We start from the raw sequence: 22511 nt of genomic DNA on the forward strand, positions 1-22511 counted from the left end.
TTGAATATTTTTGAAGGCAGAGCTGGATAAATTCTTGCCAAGTAAGAAGGTGAAAGGTTATCGGGGGTTCAGCAGGAATGTGGAGCTGAGGTTAAAGTCAGATCAACCGTGAATTTATTGAATGGTGGAGCAGGCTCGAGGGGCCGAGTGGCCTACTCCTGCTCCTAATTCGTATGTTATCACATCCTTTATAATCGATTGTAGCATTTTCCCTCCTACTGATGTCAGGCTAATGGGTTTGTGGTTCCCCGTTTTCTCTCTCTCTCCTTAAATAGTGGGGTTACATTTACCACCTTCCAACCTGCAGGAACCATTCCAGAATCTATAGAATTTTGAAAGATGATCACCAATGTATCCACTATCTCTACAGCCGCCTCTTTCAACACTCTGGGATGTAGAGCATCAGCTTTTGGGAATTCATTAACTTTCAACCAATACTACATTTTCTCTAATACTAATCTCTTTCAGTTCCTCCTGCTCACTCGTCCCTTGGGAGTATTTTTTGGACAATTTCTGTATCTTCCTCCGTGAAGACAGACACACATTGTTTAGTTTCTCTGCCATTTCTTTATTCCCCATTATAAACTCTCCTGTCTCTGCCTGGAATGGACCCACATTGGTCTTTGCTAATCTTTACCTTTTCACATTCCTGTAGGAGTTTTTCCAGTAGTTTATTATGTTTCTCACCAGTTTGCTCTCATATTCTATTTTCTCTTTATCTGTTTCTTGGTCCCCCTTTGCAGAATTCTAAAACAAGTTCCCAGTCCTCAGGCTGACTGCTATTTTGGCCACTTTATGAGCCTCTTCCTTTGATCTAATGGAATCATTAACATTTCTTGTTAGCCACGGTGGCATCACTTTTCATGTTGGATTTTTGTTCCCTAAAGGAATCTATATTTGGTGCATATATCTGCAATGAAAGTTGCCAAAGTCCCAGAGGACCATAACCTGATCTCCCTTTTGAGAGAGAGGGAGCGAGAGCGAGATAACTGGTGATTTAACCTGAGGGTAACCACACCTCAGGCGAGGGGCAATGTTGCGAAGGTGGACCCTTCATGGATAACCTCAGCCAGTACGACAGTTGCACCCCGGCTATTGGAGTCACTCCGCATCATGAATCAGCCATCCAGCCAACTGAGCTAACTGACCCCCCCCTGGTAGACATATAAAAATTCATTAAATATTAGCTATTGCTTGTCTCCCATTATACCAATTAATGTGGTTTCCCAGTCCACCCCAGACAACTTGTCCCTCGTGCCCTGATAGTTTTGTTCTGTGAGAAACACACAGATAAATTAAACAAAAAAACCATGGTCTGGATTCTCCGACAACCAAAAAGTCGGCGCCCCCCCGGCACCGATGCTCCGTCCAGTGGGGGACTAGCAGCTGCACCACGTAAAGCCCCGGGCATTACCTGCCAATACGGACGCAGAATGGTCGGGTCTGTTGCCCGCATGCGGCGGCTGCGCCGTATAACGTGGTGCCGGCCACGCACGGACCTGGCCTGCCAAAAACTGTCCCTCTGTAACCCCCCCTCACAACCGCCGGACCACCCCCCACCAATCCCCCCTGCCAGCAAAATGGCTCCCCCTCCCCTGACTGTGGCGGTGCTTGAATCCGCCATTTGTGAGGGGGCAGAGCATCAGAAAAATGGAACCGCCCCCGATTTTGGGGTACAAATGGATTCACCGGCCGATCGCTGATCGCGTTTTCCGCGTCAACAATGGGAGCATCTCGCTCGAAGTAACTACCAGGGCCCATCTTCATGGCAATGTGGCATGATTTTGGAGGATCCAAACAGAAATGCAAACTGACTATCTTCTCACTTCCAAACACCCCTTCGCTCTATGATCCATGTGAAATTTGCAACAAGGTTCAAAGAGCTTCAGCCCATTGGAGGCAAAGCCGTGAGTCCAGCAGAAAGAAACCCACTGACCCTCCCCATTGACCAATTGACAGAATGAACAAAATGCCGTCCTGTGTGTTATTGAGAACAGAAACAATAACAGCAGAATCCAACCGCTGTAATCACTTGAAAATGAAAATCGCTTATTGTCACAAGTAGGCTTCAAATGAAGTTACTGTGAAAAGCCCCTAGTCGCCACATTGCGGCACCTGTTCGGGGAAGCTGGTACGGGAATTGAACCGTGCTGGTGGCCTGCCTTAGTCTGCTTTCAAAGCCAGCGATTCAGCCCTGTGCTAAACAGCCCCTTGGCAACATGTTGGTGTTTCAGCAGGTGTGATGAATCATGGATTCCCTCCCCACATTGAGAGCAGATGAATGGGCTCTACCCAGTGTGAACCTGCTAATGTGTCTGCAGGTGGGATGGATCACTAATTGCCTTCCCCTACTCAGAGCACGTGTTTGCCTTCTCCCCATTGTGAACTCGCTGGTGTCTTTTCAGGTTCGATAAGTCAGTGAATTCCTTCCCACACTGAGAGCAGATAAATGGCCTCTCCCCAGTGTGAACTCGTTGGTGTGACTTCAGTCTGGGTAACCGAGTGAATCTCTTCCCACACTGAGAGCAGGTGAACGGCCTCTCCCCAGTGTGAACTCGCTGGTGTCTCAATAGGTGGGATGAATCTCTGAAGCCCTTCCCACACTGACAGCAGGTGAATGGCCTCTCCCCGGTGTGAACTCGCTGGTGTATCCGCAGAGTGGATAACTGAGTGAACCCGTTCCCGCACTGAGGGCAGGTGAACGGCTTCTCCCCAGTGTGAACTCGCTGGTGTTTCTCCATGCTGGATAATTGAGTGAATCCCTTCCCACACTGAGAGCAGGTGAATGGCCTCTCCCCAGTGTGAACTCGCTGATGTGAATGCAGGTTAGATAACTGAGTAAATGCCTTCCCACAGTGAGAGCAGGTGAATGGCTTCTCCTCAGAGTGAATTCGCTGGTGTGACTTCAGGCTGGAGATTTGAGTGAATCCCTTCCCACATTGAGAGCAGGTGAACGGCTTCTCCCCAGTGTGAACTCGCTGGTGTTTTTTCAGGCTGGAACACAGTGTGAATCCCTTCTCACACTGCGAGCAGGTGAATGGCCTCTCCCCTGTGTGAATGCGTCGATGAATCTCCAGCTGAGATGGGATTCTGTATCCCTTCCCACAGTCCCCACATTTCCACGGTTTCTCCATGTTTTGGATCTCCTCGTGTCTCTCCAGGTTTGACAATCAGTTGAAGCCTCGTCCACACACAGAACATGTGTACGGTCTCTCCCCGCTGTGTCTGGTGTGATGTTTTTCACGCTGTGTAATTGTTTGAAGCTCTTTCCACAGTCAGTGCTCTGGAACACTCTCGCTCGGGTGTGTGAGACTCGGTGCTTTTCCAGTCACACTGATGTTTAAAATCTTTTGATGCCGACAAATTGGGCAAACATTTCTCCTTCTAGATTCAAAGGCCAATGATACTCAGATCCCAAGGTATCGAGTGACTCTGTAAGACCGAGACGTGACAATTGAGATTTCTGTCTGTAATTCCTCCTCTTGTAATATCTGTAAAAGGAGTTTACAAAAGTCAACACTCAGTACAGAATAGAAATTCAGAACAGAGAATTCTAGTTTCTATGGAATATTCCTTCCTCTCATTCCCCAATACCTCGCCTCCAATACCTATTCCCCATACCTATTAGAATTTCCACAACACCAGGGATTCTACAATTAGGGGAACTGATAACATCCTTTGGAAGCAGGACCGAGAGTCCCACATGGGATGTTGCCTGCCCGGTGCCAGGGTGAGCATCATAACTTGCCAGAAGTCCCGAAAAAATGAATAGTCGATAGAGGACAGGGACTTAATACAATTAACATAACTATACCAAGAGCCGGTGCAGACTCAATGGGCCGAATGGCCTCCTTCTGCACTGTAAATTCAATGATAATCTATGATTAATCTAGGACAAAGGTTCGGCACAACATCATGGGCCGAAGGGCCTGTTCTGTGCTGTATTTTTCTATGTTCTATGTTCTATATACCATCACTAACGAGGAAACTAATGGGACTAAAGAGCGCCAAATCCCCAGGACCTGACGTTTCCATCCGAGGGTGTTAAAGGAAGTCGGGGAGCACATTGTAGATGCCCTAACTAGAATCTCCCATATTCCTAGATTCAGGAGTAGTCCCTCTGGATTGGAAAACTGCACTTGTCACTTTTTAATGAGGGGGAAAAGGGGAAACCCGGGAATTACAGACCAGTTAGCCGAACATCTGTGGTGAGGAAATTGCTGGAGTTTATAATCGGGGATGGGGGTAACTGAACACTTTGAACATTTTCAGTATATCAGGGAGAGCCAGCAGGGATTTGTGAAGGGAAGCTCATGTCTAACTAATCTTACTGAATTCTTTGAAGTGATGACAAAGGTAGTGGACAGGGGAATGTCTATGGATGTCATTCATATGGACTTCCAGAAGGCATTTGATAAAGTTCCACACAAGAGATTGTTAGCTAAGATGGAAGCCCATGGAGTTTGAGGGCAGATTATTGACCTGGTTTGGAAATTAGTTGAGTGGCAGGAGAGAATGGGGATAATGGGTATTTAGTGAGGGGCAATGAAGAATCCAACACCGAGTTGTAGAGACAACAAAACGTATTTTATTTATCATTAACTATCTACACAGCTCCAGTAGTACTCTACTGGGTTCTCTCTCGTCGGTCCAAGGCGATATTGACAGACTAGGTGAATGGCCAGAATTGTAGCAGATGGAATTGAATGTAAGCAAATGTGAGGTTATCCATTTTGGACTTTCTAAAGTACTTTTTAAATGGAAAGAGGTTCGGTGCAGTGGATGTCCAAAACGACTTGGGGAGTTCAGGTGCATAGATCCTTAAAATGGCAGGAATAAATGCAGAAAATAATCAAAAAGGCTAATGGAATGCTAGCATTTATATCTCGAGGATTGGAATATAAAGACACAGGGGTTATGCTGCAGCTATACAAAACCCTGGTTAGACTCCACTTGGAGACTGTGAGCAGTTCTGGGCACCACACCTTAGGAAGGATATTCTGGCCTTGGAGAGAGGGCAGCGTAGGTTTACAAACAGGATACCTGAATTACAGAGGTTGAGTTACGAGGACAGATTAATCAAATCAGACCTGTTTTCACTCAAATTTAGAAGATTAAGGGGTAATCTAATGAAAATATTAATGGGAAAGACAGGGTAGATAAAGGTAAAGTACTTCCACTCGTTGGAAGATTCTAAATCGAGGGGCAAAGTCTAAAAATTCGGGCTAGACCGTGCAGGGTAGATGTTGGAAAGAACTTCTTCACTCAAAGGGTGGTCGAGGTTAGGAACTCTCACAATCGGCAGTTGAAGCTAGATTAGTTGTTAATGTTAAATGAGACAAATAGATTTTTGTTACGCAGGATATTAAGGGATATGGGTCAAAGGCAGGTGGATGGAGTTAGGTCACAGATGAGCCATGATCTCACTGAATGGCGGGACAGGATCGAGGGGCTGAATGGCCTACTCCTGTTCCTATGTTCTTAAACGTTATAAACCGGACTCCCGGTGACGGCCATGGCGTGAGTGGTCGCACACAGGGCAGCTCCTGCTTGAAGGAGTTGAAAAGAGCTCTTTTAACCTGAAATTGGGTGCAACTTCAACAAAAAGGTGTAGTTGAACGTCGGAGGAAAAGTTCCCTCCTGGAGTGGTATGTCTGCTGGTTACCAAACCCAGCAGAAGGTGAAGGACCTGGCCAAGGCATTGGGAGAGACCTGTGGCGCAGCAGAAGGATGGCGGAGGGGGAAGGGTCAATGCAAGTAGCAAAGCCCCAGGTGGAACAGTTGATGGCCGTCATCAGGGAAGAGTTCCGCCAGCAGAGGAGGAAGGAGATGCAGGAGGATCGCTCGAAGGCCATCGAAGGGGCTGTGGCACCCCTGAAGGGCACGATGGAGAGGGTGGAGAAATGCTTGGAGGCAAAGGGGTTGCAGATCTGAGAGATTGAGAGGGTGATGTCGGACCACAGCGATCAGGTGATGGCATTGGAGGCGGAGGTGGGGCTCTTAGGAGACCTTTGCAAGAACATTGAGAACAAAGGTGGAGGAGCAGGAAAATAGGTAGAGAAGGCAGAATCTGCAGACAGTGGGCCTGCCTGAAGGAGTGGAAGGTGCCACGAGGTAGGCTTCGAGGATGCCAGCGGGGCTGGTGGCAGAGGGGGTGCTGGACAAGGCCCCTGATGTGGACAGAGTGCACAGGTCTCTGAGGCAGAAACCGAGAGTAGGAGAGCCGCCGCGGGCGGTCACCGTGAGGCTCCACAAGTTCATGGAGAAGGAGAAGATTCTGCAGTGGGCCAGGGAGAAGCATAACTGTGAATGGGAGGGTAACAAGGTCCGAATATACCAGGACATTGGAGCTGAGCTGGCAAAACGGCGTGTGGGGTTCAACAGGGCCAAGGAGGTGCTGTATCGACAGCGGATCAGGTTTAGGGTGCTTCACCCGGAGAAACTACGGGTGACTAATGAAGGACGGGAATACTATTTTGAGACCCCGGAAGCAGCCAATGTCTTTATCAAGGAGCATAAACTGGGGGAGAACTGACCTGAACAATTGTGGGAGACGGGGTGCTGGCACTTTGAAGTAATTGGGAATACAGGTGGAGTGGGGGTTGGAGGGAGGGGAGATCTTTTCTTTTTACTGTCGGGTTAACAAAGGATATCAGGGGTGAAAAGTTCCCCCTCCTGCTGCCCGGGGCTGTGTGTTTTCTTTCTGTTTGTCTCTGGGGAGGTGACCTGTGGTTCGAGATGAGTCTTTGTTTGGGTGGGGGAGGTCAGCGGGGAGCCTTCTTCACAGAACAGAGAGGTGAGGGGGGGGGGGGGTCAGCAGGAGGAGACTTTGGGCAGGAGTTGCCACGCTGGCAGGTAATGTTGGTTAATGGAAGTGAAGTGTGGGGAGAAGGACGAGAGAGATGGCCACAGGAGGGGGGGGGACGCGACGAGGCGAGGTTAGAGAGGAAACATGGTCAGGGGCGGGGAAAGTGGCCATCTTGGATGGGCCAGGTACAGGGTGAAATTAATGGGGGAAATTAATTGCTGAAGTGCAAAGGGACTTGGGAGTCCTAGTCCAGGATTCTCTGAAGGTAAACTTGCAGGTTGAGTCCGTAATTAAGAAAGCAAATGCAATGTTGTCATTCATCTCAAGAGGCTTGGAATATAAAAGCAGGGATGTACTTCTGAAGCTTTATAAAGCATTAGTTAGGCCCCATTTAGAATACTGTGAGCAATTTTGGGCCCCACACCTCAGGAAGGACATACTGGCACTGGAGCAGGTCCAGCGGAGATTCACACGGATGATCCCAGGAATGGTAGGCCTAACATACGATGAACGTCTGAGAATCCTGGGATTATATTCATTGGAGTTTAGGAGGTTGAGGGGAGATCTAATAGAAACTTACAAGATAATGAATGGCTTAGATAGGGTGGATGTAGGGAAGTTGTTTCCATTAGCAGGGGAGACTAGGACCCGGGGGCACAGCCTGAGAATAAAAGGGAATCACTTTAGAACAGAGATGAGGAGACATTTCTTCAGCCAGAGAGTGGTGGGTCTGTGGAATTCATTGCCACAGAGGGCGGTGGAGGCCGGGATGTTGAGTGTCTTTAAGACAGATAAATTCTTGATTTCTCGAGGAATTAAGGGCTATGGAGAGAGAGCGGGTAAATGGAGTTGAAATCAGCCATGATTGAATGATGGAGTGGACTCGATGGGCTGAACGGCCTTACTTCCGCTCCTATGTCTTATGGTCTTATGGGGTGGAACTTAAAGGAGAGGATGGCGGGTGGGAGAGGGGAATGGAGGTGGAAGCCCCCTGTAAGGCTCCACATGGAACATGCGAGGACTCAATGGACCGGTGAAGAGATCTCGGCTCTTTGCACACCCGAGGAGTTTAAAAGCGGAGGTGGTCTTTCTGCAGCAAACACACCTCCGCGTGAAAGACCAGGTTAGAACATAGAACATACAGTGCAGAAGGAGGCCATTCGGCCCATCGATTCTGCACCGGCCCACTTAAGCCCTCACTTCCACCCTATCCCCGTAACCCAATAACCCCTCCTAACTTTTTTGCTCACTAAGGGCAGTTTATCATCGCCAATCCACCTAACCTGCACGTCTTTGGACTGTGGGAGGAAACCGGAGCACCCGGAGGAAACCCACGCAGACACGGGGAGAACATGCAGACTCCGCACAGCCAGTGACCCAGGGAGGAATCGAACCTGGGACCCTTGTGCTGTGAAGCCACAGTGCTAACCACCTGTGCTACCGTGCTGAGGAAGGGATGGGTGGGTCAGGTTTTTCACTCCGGGTCCGATTCAAAGTCGGGGGGGGGGGGGGGGGGGCAATTTTAATGAGCAAGAAACCAGGTTTGTGAGTGTGAAGGAAGTGAGGGACCCGGGTGGGAGATATGTGATGGTGAGCGGGGTGTTAGAAGGGATGCTACTGGTATTGGTGAATGTGAATGTGTATGCACTGGTCTGGGATGATGTGAGTGGGGTATTAGAAGGGACACCGGTGGTATTGGTGAATGTGTATGCACTGAACTGGGATGATGTGAGTGGGCTATTAGAAGGGACATCGGTGGTGTTGATGAATGTGTATGCACTGAATTGGGGTGAAGTCGGTTTTATGAGGGGGTTGCGGGCAGCGATCCTGGACTTGGCGATGCACCAGTTGATTATGGAAGGAGATTTTAATTGTGTCCTAGAACCGAGGGGTAGATAGATTGAGCCCCAGGTCAATGGGCAAAACACGAATGGCAAAGGAGCTGGGCAGGTCTATGGAAAAGAGGGGAAGGGTGGGCCCATGGAGCTTCAAGAACCCAGGGGGAAGGGAGTCTTCCTATTCTCACAGGTTTATAGGGTGTATTCATGAATCAACTTTTTTATGGTGAGCCGGGAGGTTTTGGTTGAGGTGGAGGGGGCAGAGTTAACGGGGATAGTAATCTCGGACCATGCGCCCCACTGGCTGGAGATTCAGCTTAGATTGGGACGGGAGCAGAGGCCAGGGTGGAGGCTCGATTCGGGGCTGTTGGCAGAGAGAGGGTTTTGTGACAAAGTGCGGGCTGTGATTGAAGATTCTGTAGAATTGAACCAAAACAGGGAGGTGTCGGCGGCCACTTTTTGGGAAGCGCTGAAAGCGGTGGCCCGCGGGGAGATGATCTCATTCAAGGCACATGCGGATAGGGAAAGGAGGGAGGAATATGAACGGCTAATGAACGAGGTAGTGGAGGTAGATAGGGAGTACCCGAGGGTGCCCAACACGGAGGGATTGGTGAGGAGGAAAATATTACAGAGGCAATTTGATAGGGTGACGACAGGGAGGGCGGTAGGACAGGTGCGTAGGGCCAGGGGGATGGAGTATGAATAAGGGGATAAGGCGAGTCGAATGTTAGAGCATCAGTTACGGAGGCAGGCTGCGTCCAGGGAAATATTGAAGACATGGACTGGGGCAGGGGATGTGGTGTCGGAGCCGGGGTAGATAAACGAGGCGTTCAGGGATTATTATAAGGAGCTGTACAGGGCGGACCCGGGGGTGAAGAGGGGACATGGGGCGGTTTTTAGATGAACTGGAGTTTCCACAGTTGGAGGAAGAGAAGAGGCAGGCACTAGGGAAGCCCGTGGGGCTGAGGGAGATATTGGACAGTATAAGGGGAATGAAAGTCGGGGAAGGCCCCGGGGCCCGATGGCGACCCGGCGGAATTTTATAAGGCGTTTGTGACGGACCTGGCACCACATCTCCTGGGGGAGTTTAATGAGGTGCTGGAGAAGGGGAGCTGCCGGAGACGATGACATCGGCAACAATCACGTTAATACCAATAAAGGGGAAGGACACGTTGGAATGTGGGTCGTATAGGCCCCTGTCTCTGTTAAATACGGATGTGAAAGTACTGGCTACGTTGGGGTGGGAAGGATGGAAGGTTGTGTCCTGGGGGTGGTTGCGGAGGAACAAACAGGCTTCGTAAAGGGCAGCTTTCTAATAATATAAGGAGGCTGTTAAATGTGATCATGACCCCGTTGAGAGCCCAAGTGCCAGAGGTAGTGGTGTCCATGTATGTGGAGAAGGCATTCGGCTGGGTGGAATGGTGGTTCCTGTTGGAGGTCCTGGGAAGGTTTGGGTTTGGGCCAAAGTTTGTGGTATGGGTGCCTGTTATATGTGGCACTGATGGCGAGTGTGCAGACCAATGACATGGGTTCACAGAACTTTGAACTGCACAGGGGAGCAAGGCAGGGGTGCCCGCTTCCGCCGTTGCTGTTTGCGCTGACTATAGAGCCTCTGGCAATGGCTCTTAGGGGGTCGGCAGAGTGGCGAGAGATTACGAGGGGACGTAGGGAGCATCGGGTGTCGCTATACGCAGACGACCTACTATTGTATGTTTCTGACTCACTGGAGAGCTTGTAGAGGATCATGGGCCTGTTGGGGAAGTTTGGGGCGTTCTCGGGATACAAGTTAAATTTAGGGAAAAGTGAAGTCTTCCCGGTGAATGAGTTGGGTCGGTGAGTCAATCTAGAGGGGATGCCATTTAAGGTAGTCGGAGACAGGTTTAGATACCTGGGGATTCAGGTAGCGAGGAAAAGGGCGAAGCTACACAAATGGAACTTAAGCTGGTGGAGGAGATTAGGAAGGATCTGAAGAGGTGGGACATGCTGCACTTGACTTTGGCAGGGAGGGTCCAACTGGTGAACATGAACATTCTGCCGAGGTTCCTGTTCATATTCCAGACACTCCCGATCTTTGTACCCAAGGCCTTCTTTTGAAAACTGGATATGATTATTTCAGACTTTGTATGAGCAGGGAAGGTGCCCAGGGTTAAGAGACCGAGGCAGAAGGGAGGGTTGGCGTGCCAAACTTGCTACATTATTACTGGGCAGAGAATGTGAGGCGACGGTTGGAAGGAGAAGGGGTAGAATAGGTTAGGATGGAGGAAGAAACCTGTAGGGGGTCCAGCTTGAGGACTATAGTGACGGCGGCACTGCCAATGTCGCCAAGGAAACACTGGGAGAGCCCTGTCGTGTAGTCCATGGTGAAGATCTGGAACCAGCTGAGGAGGCACGTTAGGATAACGGGGATGTCGGTGTTAATGCCATTGTGCGAAAACCATGGTCCTTAAGGAGAAAGTCGACATAGCTTTATTACAGGAAACTCATCTGGATGATGAGAAACACTTTAAATTGAGGCGGGATTGGGTGGGGCAGGCTTTTTGCCTCCGTTTCATCAAGTAGCAGGGGTGTGGCAATCCTTATTAATAAAAATATCCCTTTTAAGGTTGAAACCTGCACCAAGGACAAAGGAGGTCGATATGTGATCATTAGAGGTTTGGTGCATGGAGATGTTGTTTCAATAATGAATGTTTATGGATCCCCGAATTACTCCCTGGAGTTCATTACAAAAGCTTTTGTGGATTTTGCAGAGTTAGCTTCAACTAACTCTTTTGTGGTTGGTGACTTCAATGGCCACTTAAATCCTCTGGTAAATAAGCTCCCGGTTACCAGGAACCCCCCACGCTGCAAACTAGGGCATTGGCCTCGGCTTATGAGGAGGTGGGGTATGTGGATGTTTGGAGAACTTTGCATCCGTGGGGAGGAGATCTTACCTTCTTTCCAGCCCCACATCAATGCCATCCCAGAATTGACAACATTTTTATGTCAAGGACCATCCGACATCTGGTGTCCTCTTGCATCGTCGTGAACATCGATTGTGGACCATCCCCCGTTTCTCTGGAATTCTACTCGAGGGCTCACCCCCAGGTCGAGAACATGGAGGTCAGATGCCTCCCTGAGAAGAGATACTTCATTTACTACGCATTTTAAGTAAGCGTTTGAGTTCTTCCTCCCGGTTAACTCGACCCCTGGTACTCCCCCCTCCATTTTATGGGAGACATGTAAAGTTTATCCTCAGAGGCTGATCATTTCTTCCACTGCTAATAAAAAGCACAGGATGCTGAAGAACCAGCAGGGTCTGGCGGTTTGTTTCACGAAGGCCAAGCAGAATTATAAGGAGATCTTGAATAAGCTGTCGCTGAAGGAGGTTAACACGGCAAGAGTGGCTATTGATGCAGCAGGTCGAGAAATGTTTGTGAGGCAGACGTTATACGAATTTGGGAATAAACCGAGCAAATACATGACCTGTTTGACAAAGAAAAAGGCCGACATTGGAACAATTTCCTCTGTGCGGCTTAGGAGAGGGGCGGCTTAGGAGGGAAAAGGGTTGTGAGGACAGAGGAGATAAACAGGGATTTGGGGAATTCTATACAGGATTATAAAGTCTGTGAAGTCTGGTGAAGTGTTGCTGGATATGGAGCATTTATTCTCTTCCCTGAAGCTTCCGGGGGCCTCAGAAAGCCAGTGTGAGCCTCTTAATGCTCCCCTCTCTAGGGAAGAGGTGTCAAAGGCCATGAAGGAGCTGCAGCCGGGTAAAGCACCGGGACCTAAATGGGTGTGGATGTGAGTTTTATCGGGTGCTTGAGGATTTGTTGTTGGACCCATTGATGGGTATGTATTGTCACTCTTTTGACTCTGGGATGATGCTGCCACCGACTCTTCGGGAGACTACTATCTCTTTGATTCTGAAGGACCCAGAGGAGTGTGCCTCTTATTGGCCAATATCTCTTTTGAAGCTTGACTTCAAATTACGATCTAAAGTTTTGGCGCGAAGGCTGGAGAACATCCTTCCAACAATCGCGCGGGGGGTGGGGGGGGGGGGGGGGGGCGCAGACTGGGTTTATAAGGGGGAAGATTTTCTAGCAGTAACAATGTTGGAAGGTTGCTGAATGTGATTCAGACTTTTCAGAAATACACAGTGGATGGGATGATGATCTCCTTCGATGCAGAGAAAGCTTTTGCTCGAGTCGATTATCTGGTGCATATGGTTCGAGGCTTTGGATTGGGTGAGGATTATATCCATAAGACCATAAGACATAGGAGTGGAAGTAAGGCCATTCGGCCCATCGAGTCCACTCCACCATTCAATCATGGCTGATTTCAACTCCATTTACCCGCTCTTTCTCCATAGCCCTTAATTCCTCGAGAAATCAAGAATTTATCAACTTCTGTCATAAAGACACCCAACGTCCCGGCCTCCACCGCCCTCTGTATCGAGTAGATTCAATTGTTAGATTAAAGGTAAAGTCGCCAAGGTCCCAGGTGACCATAGGCTGCTTTCCCCATTGAGAGGTATATCTGACTGGTGGTGATTTAACCTGAGGATCAACACAACTCAGGCACGATACAAGGTTGAGAATTGAAGCCTCCCTCTGCATCACAAACCAGCTGTCCACACAACTGAGCTAAACCAGTCCCTGTTATATTACAGTCTGGTCAGGGGCAGGGCTCATGGGTAGTTTATAGTTGTCGTATTTGAGATTCGGAGAGGGTCAAAACAAATAAATGTGTCAAGCTGAGGGAGCAAAGGATGTCAATGTCTTGAAGAGAGAGAGACCTGGGCCAAGCTTTGCAGAGTCTGCACTCTCCCTGGATTCACTTCCTTTCCCTTCAGTTGCTGCAAGTGACCAATTGAAGGTGAGAATGAGAAAATAAATGGAAAGGGGGAGAAAAGAAAGTGTTTTACTCACAGATGTTGGAGACAGGAGGAAGGTTCAGTCTGCGACGTCCAAGCTCCATTCACACAAAGCCCGCGCGGATTGCCTTGGAGGACCAGAGTCCTTCCGGTCATCCAACCCTTCCCATTGGTCAACGCCTCAGCAGGAAGGTCAAGGGTGAGCTTTCCCTCGCACATGCGCAATCTCTGCTCTCCCTCGGACAAGCTCAGTCCCGGGGTGGGGAGAGGGGAATCACCGAGAGACTTCTTGTTCTGGCCGCAGCCGGTTGCCTGGAAACCTTGTCTCGAGGAGGGGGAACAATGAGTGAGGCGGAGGAAGGTTGTTGACCAATGGGAAGAGTTGGTGAACCGGAAGGACTCTCTTCCACCATCCAATTAGTTTCCCGTTTTCTGAATGCGGAAGCTGGACAATGAGCAAAACTGGGGCCTCACACAGACTGAAAACTTGTTTTTGTCGCCAACATCTGTAAGTAAAACAGTTTCTTTTCTCCCCCTTTCCATTTATTTTCTCATTCTCACCTTCAATTGGTCACTTGCAGCAAGTGAAGGGAAAGAAAGTGACTCCAGGGAGGGTGCAGACTCTGCAAAGCTTGGCCCAGGTCTCTCTCTCTCTTAAAGACATTGACATCCTTTGCTCCCTCAGCTTGACACATTTATTTGTCTGGCTAAAAGGATGGTCTCTTTCCTAATGTTCACAATAAAGGGCTGGTTTCTCCAGGTGATTGCTGACATTTAAGGGGACAGTAAATTAATACCAGACAGAGGCATGTCTTATATGGTACACATCAGATATATTATTTATGGTTCTGCGATAAAGTGCAATCCAGTCATCTCTTCCCTTGGAGGGTTATTCGTCTCTGGATTTCTCTTCCACAGGGACCAGTGGGGTGTGGGGTCATTGAATATATTCACGGATGAGTGGACAGATTTTTAATAACTTATGTTTTAAATAATTTTTAAACAATGAATGCAACAGAGTAACAGAAAAAATCGTGGCAAATGGGTACAGAGCGGAACAAGAGATATTGCCAACATACATCCAAGCAACACATTGCAGAATTAATTTGGAACAGGATATTTGAGGGAGCAGAGCCTCGAGATGAAATGCCAGATTAATTGAAGAACCAGTTTACAGGTTAAAGTCGTGAGTGGGGAAAGAGGGTAAGATATATAACAATTCAGTTTGTAAACCCCAAAATATTACAAGCAGACTAACAGCATAATCAAATTAAAATGAATAACACAACACGGATAACATAGAACTACCGTGCAGAAGGCCATTCGCCCCTTCAAGTCTGCACTGAGCCTCAGAAAAAGCATTTCACTGAGACCCATTCCCCATCCTATCCTCGTAACCCGTTGCATTGATCATGGTCAACCCACCTAACCTACACATCTTTGATACTAAGGGGCAAATTAGCGTGATCAATCCACTTTCACTGCACATCTTTTGACAGTGGGAGGAAACTGGAGCACCCGGAGGAAACACACAAAGACACGAGGAGAATATGCAAACTCCACACAGACAGCCACCCAAGGCTGGAATTGAACCTGGGTCCCTGGCTCTGAGGTAGCAGCACTAATCACTGTGCCCTACTCCCGGCCTAAGTTGAATTGAATTCACTCATGGAAAGCCCAGGAGGAGCAAGTCAGTCAAATGTAGGAGTCCCATCCTTTACCCAATGCATAAGACTCAGAATGAATCACGGACATTAAAAATTGCATGGAGATGCATTCCATAATCAGCCTATGCCAGTTTTGGATCGAGGGAGAACTGACTGGTCTGCTTCTGTATTGAGCCTGATGAATGTTGGCTCCATCCTAACTCAATCCCTTATGAACCTAAGACGAGAGGCCAATTGATGAAGCCTGATTTTCGGAAGACCATACCCTCCCTTATCTTGGTGATTGGAGCTGAACAAACATTTTGTTCCAGGTAGAGTTATAGATGTTTACAGCATGGAACCAGGCCCTTCTGCCCAGCTTGTCCATGCCGCCCAGTTTCTATCACTAAGCTAGTCCCACTTGCCAGCATTTGGCCCATATCCCTCTGTACCCACCCTGCCCATGTAACTATCTAACTGCTTTTTAAAGGACAAATTTGTACCCGCCTCTACACTGCCTCTGGCAGCGCATTCCAGAAGTTCACCACCCTCTGTGTGAAGAATTTTCCCCTTTGGTCTCTTTTGTATCTCTTTCCTCTCACCGTAAACCTATGCCCTCTAGTTCTAGACTCCTCTACCTCGGGGAAAAAATGTGGGCTATCTCCTTTATCTATGCTCCTCATTATTTTATAGACCTCTATAAGATCACACCTAAGCCTCCTACACTCCAGGGAAAAAGTCCCAGCCTCTCCTTATAACTCAGAACATCAAGTCCTCGCAGCATCCTGGTAAATCTCTTTGCACTCTTTCGTGTTTAACATTATTCTTTCTATAATAAGGTGACCAGAACTGAACACAGTATTCCATGTCCGGTCTTACCAATGTCTTGTCCAATTTCAATAAGACATCCCGACTCCGGTATTCAATATTCTAACCAATAAAACTGAGCATACTGAATACCTTCTTCACCACCCTGTCCACCTGCGACTCCACCTTCAAGGAGCTATGAACCTGTACTCCTAGATCTCTTTGTTCTGTAAGTCTCCCCAACTCCCTACCATTAACTGAGTAGGTCCTGCCCTGATTTGATTAATTTCCCTAACAACTCTGGTTGACAGTAGTATAGGCAGCATCTGCAGAGGGTACAACAGTCTGGGCAACACATTTTAATGAAGGGGATCCTCCCTCACCATGAAATCGGAAGAGCCGACCACCGGGCAAGGTCCCACCTAATAGTCACCATCAGCTGTGGAAAGTTGGCCCCATAAAGCCGTCATTGATCGGTTTGGGCTGGTTTAGCTCAGTGGGCTAGACAGCTGGTTTGACATAGACATAGAACAAACAGTGCAGAAGGAGGCCATTCAGCCCATTGAGTCTGCACCGACCCACTTAAGCCCTCACTTCCATCTTATCCCCGTAACTCAATAACCCCTCCTGACCTTTTTGGTCACGAAGGGCAATGTTTCATGGCTAATCCACCTAACCGGCACATCTTTGGACTGTGGGAGTAAATCGGAGCACCCGAGGAAACCCAAGCAGACACGTGCAGACTCCGCACAGACAATGACCCAGCGGGGAATCAAACCTGGGACCCTGGCGCTGTGAAGCCACAGTGCTATCCACTTGTGCCACCGTGCTGCCCCTAGGCTGCAGAACAAAGGTCCTTTGTCAAACAGGCCAAGTATTTGCTCGGCTTATTCCCAAACTCGTACAACTTCGATCTCACTAACTTTCAACTTTTCTTGACCTGCTGAGTAAATAGGGAGTTCAAAGCCACTCTTGCTGCGTGAACCTCCTTCAGCAATAGCTTACTCGGGCCCTCCATATAATTCTCTTCCACCATCGCCAAACAAACCTCCAGAAGCCGCTGGTTCTCCAGCATCCTGCACCTTTTATTAGCAGTTTAAGAAATTATCAGCCCCCGAGCATAAACCGTAAATGTCTCCAACAAAATGGAGAAGGAAATACAAGGAGTCGAGTTAACCAAAAGGAAGAACTCAAACTCTTCCCGAAAGTGCATAATAAATGAACTCAGGGAGGCTCCAAACCTCCACATTCTCGACCTGGGGGTGAGCCCTCGAGCAAAAACTCCAGACAAACGGGGGAAGGTCTGCGATTACGATGCTCCCTGTGGTGCAAGTGGACACCAGGTGTAGGATCGTCCTCGGCACAAAAAAAGTTGTCGATTCTAGTCTGACATTGCTGTGAGGCTAGAAAGAAGGTAAAATCTCTGCTCCTCAGGTGCAAAGTGCTCTAAACATCCACATAACCCACCTTCTCACGGTTATGATCCCGGACTAGACCCCAACAGTGGCTCGGATACTGGGCACAAACCCCAATATTTTATTTGTGTTTTGTCAGACTGTGAGTAAAGGATACCTCACTCCAGGAGTGATTTCACACAAAATAGGGCCATGCTATGTGAAAACAAACTTTATTATTGACACAATATTCAAATATATAACATCACACCAGAAAACAGCTGACAATTAGCCCTTAAACAATGCTAATCAATACAGTGAATACAGTAACCCTTAACTGCTACCTTTATTCCCACTCAAACAGCAAAAACACATCTCAGCTCTCAATCCACCGTTAAACACAGTTAGCCCTCAGCAATACCTGCTTTATACAGATGTTCTTTGAGAAAGAGAGATCTTGTGTCACCGCTTTAAAGACAAGATCTCAAACCTGTTAGAACCATGAAGAAACTTGGGAAGCTGTTTCAGCTTGTTTCAGCTCGCCTTCTAACGACACTCTTCTGAACTGCTTGGAAAGGAACTGCTAATCTAGCGCCAGACATATATTTTCAATTGAACTGAGATGCTTGACCTCTGCTCACATCTTGAACTAATTCTCAACTAAAAGACTGCTTTGCTGCAAAAAGCCTGAAACTGTGGCTCCTCCCAGTACTGATACCATCTTACCAAGCTGAAATCTAATTAACTCCACAGGGAATCCCCTTCATCCAAACAACATTCCATTAGCCTACGTTTTTTACGATGCTTTAATTACACCTCTAACTACAAAACTTAGTTGTCCTTCAAAATAAATAAATTTAGAGTACCCAATTCTTTTTTTTCCAATTAAGGGGCAATTTAGTGTGGCCAATTCACCGACCCTGCACATTGTTTTACATTGTGGGGATGAGACCCATGCTGGCACAGGGAGAATGTGCAGACTCCACACGGACAGTGACCCGGGGCTGGCATCAAACCCAGGTCCTCGGCACTGAGGGGCAGCAGTGCTAATCACCGCCACCGTGCTGCCCCCGGCAATGAATTCAAAGACAATGTGGTGAAGCTTTGGGATTCTCTACCCCAGAGGACTGTGGAGCCTCAGTCATCAAGTATTTTTAGACCGAGAGTGATTGGTTTCTCGATATTGAAGATATCGAGGGATATGGGGGATAGTGTGGAAAAATGGTGCTGAGGTAGATCGGCCAATGATCCCATTGAATGGTCGAGTAGGCTCAATGGGCTGAATGGCTGACTGCAGCTCCTATTTGTTATGATCTGTGTCCAGGACAGGATGCAGTGAGCAGGGATCTGTCAATCAGACTGAATCAGCACCTTCAGGAGAATTGGGATGCTGAATATTAGATACAGCAGAGTGAGAATGGAGGGAGAGTGAGTGGGATGGAGATTTACAGCTTTTGGGGAATGAGAGAGGAAAGAATGGTCCATAGAAATTAAAATAACCTGTTCTGAATTTCTATCCTGTACTGACAGTGATGTCTTTTGTAAACTCTTTTTACAGGATGTTAAAAGGATAGGATTTACAGACAGAAATCTCAAACATCATGTCTAGATCTGATAGAGTCACTCGGTTCATCGACCATTAAATCTATGAGAAATGTTTGCCAGACCTGTTTGCTTCAACAAAGTTTAACCATCAGTGTGACTGGAAAAGCATCGAGACACACACACCTGAGTGAGAGTGTTCCAGAGCACTGACTGTGGAAAGAGCTTTAACCAGTTACACAGCCTGAAAAAACATCACACCATTAACAGCGGGGAGAGACCGTACACGTGTTCTGTGTGTGGACGAGGCTTCAACTGATTGTCCGACTGGAGAGACACGAGGAGACCCAAAACATGGAGAAACTGTGGAAATGTGGGGATTGTGGGAAGGGATACAGAGCCCCATCTATGCTGGAAGTTCACCGACGCAGTCACAGTGGAGAGAGACCGTTCACCTGCTCTCAGTGTGGGAAGGGATTCATTCAATTATCCCACCTGCAGAAACACCAGCGGATCCACACTGGGAGGAGACCATTCACCTGCTCTCAGTGTGAGAAGGGATTTACTGAGGTATCCAATCTGAGGAAACACCAGCGAGTTCACACCGGGGAGAAGCCGTTCACCTGCTCGCCGTGTGGGAAGGGATTCACTGCGTTATCCAGCCTGAAGTCACACCAGCGAATTCACACTGGGGAGAGGCCGTTCACCTGCTCTCAGTGTGGGAAGGGATTCACTTATTTATCCAGCCTGCGGAAACACCAGCGAGTTCACACTGGGGAGAAGCCGTTCACCTGCTCTCAGTGTGGGAAGGGATTCACTCAGTTAACCAATCTGAGGAAACACCAGCGAGTTCACACTGGGGAGGGACCATTCACCTGCTCCCAGTGTGGGAAGGGATTCACTCAGTCAAGCAGCCTTCAGACACACCAGCGAATTCACACTGGGGAGAGACCATTCACCTGCTGTCCGTGTGGGAAGGGATTCACTCAGTCAAGCAGCCTACAGACACATCAGCGAGTTCACACTGGGAGGAGACCATTCACCTGCTCTCAGTGTGGGAAGAGATTCAGTGATTCATCCAACCTGCAGAGACATCAGCGAATTCACACAGGGGAGAGGCCTTTCACCTGCTCTCAGTGTGGGAAGGGATTCTGTGTTTCCTCGTCCCTGCTGAGACACCAAAAAGTTCACAATTGATTACAGTGATGGATTCTGCTGTTATTGTTTCTGCTTCAATTACATCCAGGACTGCATTTCGTTCTCTTCTCTTTCTCTCGGATTCTGAGACAGGAAAAATGATGCAACCGTGGCAAACAAGAAAAGTTAAAGATTCCATTAGATCAAAGGAAGAGGCTCATAAAGTGGCCCAAATAGTAGTAAGCCTGAGGACTGGGAACTTGTTTTTGAATTCAGCAAAGGAGGACCAAGGAACTGATGAAGAGAAAATAGAATATGAGAGCAAACTGGCGAGAAACATAAAAACCGACTGGAAAAGCTCCTATCGGAATGTGGAAAGGAAAAGATTAGCCAATGGGTCTGTGGTTACCCGTTTTCTCTCACCCTCCTTAAATCGTGGGGTTACATTTACCACCTTCCAATCCAGGAACCATTCCAGAATCTATAGAACTTTGAAAGATGATGACCAATGTATCCACTCTCTCTCCAGCCGCCTCTTTCAACACTCTGGGATGTAGAGCATCAGCTTTTGGGGATTTATTAACTTTCAACCAATACTACATTTTCACTAATACTAATTTCTTTCAGTTCCTCCTGCTCACTAGACCTTGGAGTATTTTTAGGACAATTTCTCAGGGGAGGAAGAAGCTCCTTCACCTGATGAAGGAGCTGCGCTTCGAAAGCTAGTGATTCGAAACAAACCTGTTAGACTTTAGCTTGGTGTTGTAAGACTTCTTACTGTGCCCACCCCAGTCCAACGCCGGCATCTCCATATCATAAATCCAGGTTAATTATTATTATCCAGGTGTCCATTTATCACATCCTTTATAATAGATTCTTGTATTTTCCCAATACTGATGTCAGGCTAACAGATCTGTAGTTCACCATTTTCTCTCTCCCTCCCTTCCTGAATAGTGGGGTGACATTTGCTGCCTTCAATCTGCAGGAACCATTCCAGAATCTATAGAATTGTGGAAGATGATCATCAATGTATCCACTACCTTTATATCATCACTTTTGACTGGTTCTGAAACACTTAAGTTTGGATTTCTGGTGCAGAGTAAAGTATAACCGTGGAGTGGAATTTTAGATTGTGTAAAAGGACAAAGTTCTATTTTATAAATAAAGATGGAGGTTTCTGGCAAAAATAGTGTTTAGTTAACGTTGCTTCTAAGGCATCACAGTGGTGCAGTGGTTAGCACTGCTGCCTCACGGCGCCGAGGACCCGAGTTCAATCCTGCCCCGGGTCACTGTCCGTGTGGAGTTTGCACATTCTCCCCGTGTCTGCGTAGGTCACACCACCACAACCCAAAGATGTGCAGGATAGGTGGATTGGCCACGCTAAATTGCCCCTTAATTGAAAAAATTAAAAACAAAATGTTGCTTCTAGTTTGTTTGCTGCAGTAAAAGCCATAAAACCTTAACTCCTGTTGTGTGATCCTTTACATTGTTGACTTGGAATTGATATTTTTTTAAAGTTATTGATCTGTACAGAGATCCTAATCCACAAGTTTTGACTTCCCATTTGAGCCTCAGGCAGTTTTCTGGCTCACTGTTCTTGTGTCAGTGACAGCCAGGAGATGGAGCTGAGGGCTGAATTTAGTTGAGTATAACGGGGCCTGCACCCCAGTTGGGAAACTGCCATGGGCGTCGCACTAATAGAGAGACAGGAAGGTGCTGGAGAACTGACTGGGAAATGGACGTCCAACCAATTAGGACACAGAAGGAGGTGACCAGGGCTGGTAGTGACGTGACCCCCCGGTATTCAGTGCCCCTGTGTCCAGCGTGGGGAGTCACGGGAACAGAGTAAAGAGAAACCACTTGGGTTCTGAACATTGTGAACATCCTTTTACTCTGCTTGCTATTTATCCTCAAGTAATTTTCTGGTTTTTTTAACCATGTTGTTTCATTAATAAACAATTAACAATAAAAATATTTGATTTTGTTGGATTTTTCATGATTAGATTGATGTAGTTCACGGAAAGTGGGTGAGAGGTTGACAGGCTCTTCTTAAAAAATATATTTATTAAAGTTTTTTAACACAATTTTTCTCCCTTACAAACAATAACCCCCCCCACCCCCGTAACAAAAAAAAACGAGAAATCGCGCAGAGCAAGATATATACATGGCAAAATGATATATTTACGCAGCTTTGTACACTGGCCCTCACCAGTACGTGCCGGTTTCCCCAACCCTTCATGTTATCTCTTGCTCATCCACCCTCCCAGGCAGTACCCCCTCTCCACCCCCCCCCCCCCCCCCCCCCCCCCCCAGGACGTCCCCCCGTCCACCCCAAGGTTGCTGCTGCTGCTGACCGACATTCCTCTCACGCTCCGCGAGATAGTCTAGGAACGGTTGCCACCGCCTGTAAAACCCCTGCGCAGACCCTCTCAAGGCGAACTTAATCCTCTCCAACTTTATGAACCCAGTCATATCATTTCTCCAGGC

The 22511-nt window shown here is 47.8% G+C and overlaps 2 protein-coding genes across 3 annotated transcripts in view; one reads left to right on the forward strand and one right to left on the reverse strand.

Moving 5' to 3' along the window:
* The window catches only part of LOC140418008 (uncharacterized), a 35115-nt gene extending 13169 nt beyond the window's left edge, over positions 1–21946 (forward strand). Inside the window, exon 2 of the mRNA XM_072501439.1 lies at positions 19161–21946. Within this exon, the coding sequence (XP_072357540.1) occupies positions 19161–20084 (924 nt within the window). The 3' untranslated portion in view covers positions 20085–21946. The remainder of the gene's footprint in view (positions 1–19160) is intronic.
* Positions 1572–13725, reverse strand: LOC140420324 (uncharacterized). Of its 2 annotated transcripts, XM_072504348.1 has the most exons (3): positions 13554–13725; positions 11577–11758; positions 1572–3491 (listed from the first exon to the last, which is right to left on the reverse strand). In XM_072504348.1, exon 3 carries the CDS (start codon positions 3132–3134, stop codon positions 2349–2351), a length of 786 nt encoding a protein of 261 aa, XP_072360449.1. In that variant the 5' UTR covers positions 3135–3491; positions 11577–11758; positions 13554–13725; the 3' UTR covers positions 1572–2348. The 2 variants fall into 2 exon arrangements, with proteins under 2 accessions (XP_072360449.1, XP_072360448.1); XM_072504347.1 differs by lacking the exon at positions 11577–11758.
* Positions 21947–22511: the final 565 nt, after the last annotated feature.

This window comes from Scyliorhinus torazame, chromosome 5 (genome assembly GCF_047496885.1).
Source record: "Scyliorhinus torazame isolate Kashiwa2021f chromosome 5, sScyTor2.1, whole genome shotgun sequence".
Lineage (NCBI taxonomy): Eukaryota > Metazoa > Chordata > Chondrichthyes > Carcharhiniformes > Scyliorhinidae > Scyliorhinus > Scyliorhinus torazame.

What these genes read in the sequence shown, in the direction of transcription:
- LOC140420324 (XM_072504347.1), bottom strand. Translation starts at nt 3,134, where the DNA reads ATGGAGAAACCGTGGAAATGTGGGGACTGTGGGAAGGGATACAGAATC.